General features: G+C 36.1%; 2 protein-coding genes across 3 annotated transcripts in view; one reads left to right on the top strand and one right to left on the bottom strand.

Annotated features, from left to right (window-relative positions):
* Positions 1–694, bottom strand: part of LOC106868584 (RNA-binding protein lark) — a gene marked incomplete at its 3' end in the record, with an annotated part of 20,921 nt that extends 20,227 nt beyond the window's left edge. The window contains exon 1 of the mRNA XM_014913915.2: positions 549–694. The remainder of the gene's footprint in view (positions 1–548) is intronic.
* A 68-nt stretch (positions 695–762) lies between these two features.
* Positions 763–6,334, top strand: part of LOC106868577 (U3 small nucleolar RNA-associated protein 25 homolog) — a 29,451-nt gene continuing 23,879 nt past the window's right edge. For both annotated transcript variants that reach the window (XM_052971953.1, XM_014913900.2), the window contains exon 1: positions 763–934. In XM_052971953.1, the coding sequence (XP_052827913.1) occupies positions 840–934 (95 nt within the window). In that variant the 5' untranslated portion in view covers positions 763–839. The remainder of the gene's footprint in view (positions 935–6,334) is intronic.

Here is a 6,334-nt window from a genome sequence, read left to right as displayed (position 1 = left end):
TATTAGAGAAATATTTGTAATTTATTCTGCGTTTAATGAAGGAAAAATGAGGATTGAAAGTGAAGACAGGAGGAATACGTTTTAATGATTTTGATAGGTTAATTATAAAATATGAATCATTTTTGTTTTAGTTTTCTTAAAGGAAAAGGGAAAAATATATATAATGGCGAATGGGACCAAAAGAGAGAGAGAAAGAAAAGATGAAAATAGAGAAAGGAATAAGAATGGCGGGAGTGGAGGAGGAGGGGGGATTGTCTTGAAATAATGAATGGCTCTCATCAGTCAGTTAGGGGGGGGGACAACAGATCTTACATCGTCTTCTTTTTCTGATGCTGGCAAACAATGGACAGAGTATTTCTGGGGGTTTTGTTTTTGTTTTTTTGTTTCCCTGCAAGAGAAGGAACCAACACAATCGCCATCATCATCATCGTCGTCGTCAATATCATCGCCGAAGATATTTTGGCGGGGGTTGGGGAAGGGGGACAATGAGGAAATCATATATCGTTTACATAAATAGATTGGCAAAAAAACTTAACGTGAGATCTTACCGCTGTCAGTTGTGTTTAAGATCCTAAGTTCTTTGATTTCGGAAGAAAAAAAAAACAACGATTATTTGCACAAAAATGACGTTCAGTCGAAGCCTCAACGTGCTTCGAAATGGCGATCGGGGGAAGATTAATGACGTCATATGACAGCTTATGTGTAACGACTCGCCATTGGTTGGTTCAGTTTGGAAAAGACCAATCGTTGTTTTCGTTTGTGGTAAACAATTAATAGAAGGAAGAAAAAAAAAGTAAAAGTTGGCAGCACCTTGGCAGTTGTGGGGAAAGTGGTAAAAAATGGGTTATAAAAGGAAAAAATTAACCCATGTCCACCGTCAAAAATCTGCGAAAAGGGTGAAGAAAAGTGGTGAAAAATCAACAGTGAAACCGAAGTAAGTTATCTCAAAATCTTAAATAACAAATAAATATGTGCGTATATGTATATATATACACACACGTGTATATATAAGTATATATATATACACATACACACAGACATGTACAGATATATATGTATGTATATATACAACACGTGTATGCTTCTATGTATGTGTTGACGCATGCGCAATATCGACGTGAACGTAATGTTAAAGGGAAAACAAAACTCCTGTTAATAAATTTCAGTATTTAGTTTATTAAATTTATTAATTAGTGACACTGCCTTCCGAAATACCGAGAACTAACGCAATTAATTGATTTCTATTTCAACTACGTTTGCGAAATACCCCAGTACCGTATATACCTTACCAACAATCACTGACATGGAAAAAAAATCCCACGTGTTCCCTCCTCCCTTCATATTCTCATTTTTTAATTTACTTTTCATTTTTACGATTTCCTCAAAATAAACAGTCATTTATTTAGCATGGATTTAGTCTATAAATAATACTCTTTCTGCCTAAATTTATTGCCTTGTGTCAGTGTTAAAAGTCAGTCATTAAATTTAAATTAAATCCGTCTCAATCAGTCGCTTAAGCTGCTTAATTTTCAGAATTATTTTCAATTAACCATTATTATTTCTGTTTTATATCTTCTGAAATAATTATAAGATTTCTTCCAGTTGTCTTGCTCCAGATCAGGCCTATGACCAAAGGATTTCCACTTGTGACCCTCCCGCCATTTTATGTTAGGGGATTCCAAGAATATTATTTAGTTAATTCCAGCGACTAAAACTCCCTCATTATCTTAACACTACACCACGTTTCTTCTTGTGAACGTCTTCTCATGTACTATTAGATTAATTAATAATTAGTGAACTCCTGTTGATTATTTGCAAAGAAAATATCTTAGTATGTAGGTATATAATTTTTAGATTTCACACGGGCTTCTAAAATGCATTTAGTTTTTAGGCTCGGTTGTGATTTTCCTGTTTTATCCATTTTGCTACGCACTCCTAAGAGAATAACAAAAAAATTAGTCGTTATCTGTTTCGTTATCTTGAACACGGGAAACGATAAGTGGGTAATTAAAAATCAATTGTAATTTGAAAGCATGTGATGTAATATGTTAAGAGTAGGTAAAGTGAACCCTGTCCTATAGAATTCAGCAAAAAGTGAAAAAGCCTCCTGCTAAAATGGAAGGGGAAAACGTCACGAAATTGTCAAATTGTATAACATTAAATCCTTTCTTATATGTGGTAGACTCAAAATGTCGCCCTGTTTAACACCACCACATTACAACACCTTGTGTGCATGCATTTTGCTGGGTTCACTTTTATTGCAAGTGTACAGGACCCAGTTTCCTGTTTGGGGGATACCGTTCTCTGGAGCTATTTCGATCTTCATCATTTAATGTTCGTTTTCTAGCTAACATAAGTTGGATAGTTTGACAGGAGCTGTCTTGGCTCCAATTGTCTCATTTGGCACAGTTTCCACAGCTGGATGCCCTTCCTAATGCCAACCACTTTACAGAGTGTAGAGGGTGCTTTTTACATGCTGGTGAAAAGATGATTACAAATTATAATTTATGTACTTGGTCATCATTTGAACTAAAACTGTGAGAAAATGTTCTTAGCCATAAGGTTAAGAGCTCTCAAAACAATTAACATCGTTTGAACATGTAGCCAGGTACTCTTCCTACTTCCAAGCATAGTAATATTTCACCATGGCTGGGCATATTTTCGCAGAAGACCACAAACAAATGGCACTGCTTGTATGATGGTGACACTTATTCACAGCTATCATGTGAGGTCAACACTAGGAGACAGACGCACATTTTTATTTGTTTCTATGAATATGTATGGTTATAAATACATCCAGCAGTTTCTTTTAGTTTTCATCTATCAAATTCACTTTCAAGGCTTTGCTCAGCCTAGGGCTAATACTAGAAGACATTTCCCAAGATGCCATGCAAGGCAGTGAACCCAAGAACCATGTGGTCAGCAAGTAAAATCATTGTGGAAGAGTAAAATACCAAAGCTTTTTCTATATTTTGCATTTGTTTTCTGCAATGGAAGCCAGTTCCAACTGAAATTGATTTTGCCTTTTAATCTGCCAGATAGATAAAATAAAGTAACAGGCAAGTACTGGAGTCGAACTACTTTTGTATAAAGCAACCTTAGATGTGACTGGAATTATAATAGGAGAATTTAAATTTCCGAGTTCTTACCTTTCCTAGCATGAAATATCATTAACACTAATGAACCTTTCTTCTCATTACCAGTGTGTTGTCAGCTTAAGTATTATTTTGTAGCTCACTACACAAGTTTGTTTGACTACAATTAACTGGACATTCCTCGTGTGGAAGAGGTCCCTCAAAAATTTCCCTATTAATCTTGATTAGGCATTAGACCATTTGTTACTCTCCCCCCTCACACTCTTATGAAAGTACCCCTCTTCTCTTATGCTCACCCTTCTTGTACCAAAGTGCTTTCTCTGTCTCTCCATTATTACCTCTTTTATCTCCTTTTCAACCATTCTGACCCTTTCCTATATAATGTGGGGTAGCCTTGTGTATCTCCTCTATAGCAAGATGCCTGTGCTTGTCTCTCTATCGTGCTTTATAGCCTTTCAACACCTGGGATAAATCCACCTTCCCCTCTCGTGGGATTGTTTTCTTTTTCTGTCTTGAAAGTTATTCAGCAACCTCATTGGCATTGGTGGTTAAAGAATAAAGCACCCAAAATATTAATTCGGTTGACCTTAGAAAGGGCATCTATCCATAGAAACCATTCCAAAGCTGACACTGGAACTTGGTGCAAGCTTTCCAGATCCTGTCGAATCACCTAACTCATGCTGGATAACAGACATTAAATGATGATGGTGGCGGTGCTAAGGATGAAATATACCTCTAATGTAATGTGAAGAGCTTAGCAGTGGTTTTTTTGTAGCATTAAAGCTAGTCTGTTGCTAATAGCTGTTACCCAGCACTAAAAACCAAAGAAATATCAATTTTAGCTGCTTACCACCTGCGCTACTACTGAGAACTTGATGAATCAGCGAGGATGATTCTATGTTGTTGCTTGACCTGCTGAAAATAGCAGCCAAACAGCCCTTAAACCATCTCACTGTCAGTGATGATAGATTGACGATCAAACATGCAATGTCCTATGTCTGGAGTTTAAAAAAGGGGTGAAATGCTCAGGGCTGAGAATGAACCATTGGTCACGGGTCTACCTCTTCCACAGGTCGCTTCTACTGCTAGGGTATGACACTTTTGCACACAGCTGTACTCATCCATACGCAATTTGCTTTAACTCAAATGTTGATCTCCTTCTGAGGCATTATTGAAATAAACAATTGGTGTCTTAATCAAGTCTCTCCTCCCACCAGAAGGCTGGAATGTAGAGTTGAACCTGATGGGGGGGGGGTTAGTTAGAATGTAAAAGAACAAAAATATATGCCACAAGGCAGTCTATTTGCCACTCAACAATTTTTACTAATCCGCCACCCTCCTTAACTCTTGAGTCTCTTATGTAGGTTACTCAACATGCTAAAAATAGCAGTCAAAAAGCTCTTAAAATACATCCTATTGTTTTTAAAAAATAAAAGGGCATTTGACATACATAGTCCTACAGTTCCCTAAAGAAAAAACATCACAATTAGAACGCCTTGGATCTAAATCAGGAATTACCTTGGGGCCAAACACCAGCCATAATTCTTATATTAGTTACAAAGTATATATGCTGATGGCAATTTTTTTTTAGTCACCCTTATCTTTTCATAAAAGTGCTGGTTTTCCTCTGTTGATAATACATAATACTAATTGTCATTTTTTTTTTGTTTTGTTTTTCTGCTTCTTCACACACACATCCTTATTTTTTTTTTTTTTACTTTAGACGCTTACTTATTCTTTAAGAATAAGTTCTGTTACCACAGCTGTAACAGATAGCTGGTTCTTAAGATATCATATATCTTAGTAATTCCTTTCACAATAATCAACATAATTGCTACTTCCTCTGAAGCCAGACCAAATATAAAAATAATAATAATAGTTATATAATAGCTATAAAATAAAATATGATAGCTATTTATTTATAGTAAATCGCATACAGTGAGGTGGAAATGCTGGGAATAAAGGCTAAAAAGAAAATAGTATAGGAACAAGAAGAGTGTAGAACAATTCAAAATAAATTAAACTAGAATTTGCCCAAGGTTTTATTCAGGAATTTTGTTATTCATTGCTACAGCTTCCCAATCAAAAACTATAAAAAACTATAAAATATTTATGCTTCGAATCCTCTTGTGTTTTCTCTGATGTTGTTAAAATAATATCTGCTTAGAGAAGCCAGGATGCTATGCCCGCTATTTAGTGGGGAAAGAAGAGATGTATTATAGAGTAAAAGAGAATTTGATTTATTTAATATTGGTGCTTCTCAAAAAGTAGAGCACCACCCATCCTTCTTTGGAGAGGGAAAATAACTGAATGCAGCCTCTGTTAGTTCAGAGCAAATGATGTTTGCTTTTTATGACTGGATTTCAATTCTTGGTTGTAGCCACTTCAGTTCACTTGTATTGTTTTGAGGGAAAGGCATGAATACCACAATGTGCTTTTCCTCTTCTATATTGTTCACATAATCTTGTCTACATAAGAAAATTCTTAAGAAAGCCTTACTAGTAAAATTCTTGGAACTCTAAAAGAGAATTGTTATTTAACTCCTGGTGAGCAAACCTGTTATTAAAGTCAATCCTACCATGGCCATCTCCCTTTTTTTTTGTATATCTGGGACTATATTGTTCATTGTCTTTTAAGAAAGCAGTGACGTAGCTTTAGCTGCTATTTCTAGCAGACCAAGTGACTATATAGCAGCTTCATGGGTGTGTTATCATGGGTAATATTACATTTAACATATTGAATTTATTGCTAATTTTTAATTATATTTTTCAATCTTATAAAGGTGTAAACATAGTTCTGTGGCTAAGAAGTTTGCTTCCCAACCACATGGTTTTGGGGTTCGGTCCCACTGCATGGTACCTTGAATAAGTATCGTCTACAAAAACCACTGGCACACCAAAGCCTTGTGAACTGATTTCGGAGACAGAAAGAAGCTTGCCATATATATATAGGAGTGGCTGTGTGGTAAGTAGCTTGCTTACCAACCACACGGTTCAGGGTTCAGTCCCACTGCATGGCACCTTGGACAAGTGTCTTCTACTATAGCCTCGAGTCAACCAAAGCCTTGTGAGTGGATTTGGTAGACGGAAACTGAAAGAAGCCTGTCATGTATATATAAATTTGTGTGTCTATGTTTGTCCTCCCAACATCACTTGACAACCGATGCTGGTGTGTTTATGTCCCCTGTAACTTAGCAGTTCAGCGAAAGAGACTGATGGAATAAATACTAGGCTTATGAA

The sequence above is a fragment of the Octopus bimaculoides genome, chromosome 11, assembly GCF_001194135.2.
Source record: "Octopus bimaculoides isolate UCB-OBI-ISO-001 chromosome 11, ASM119413v2, whole genome shotgun sequence".
NCBI lineage: Eukaryota > Metazoa > Mollusca > Cephalopoda > Octopoda > Octopodidae > Octopus > Octopus bimaculoides.
This window is presented reverse-complemented; position numbering and strand designations above follow the sequence as displayed.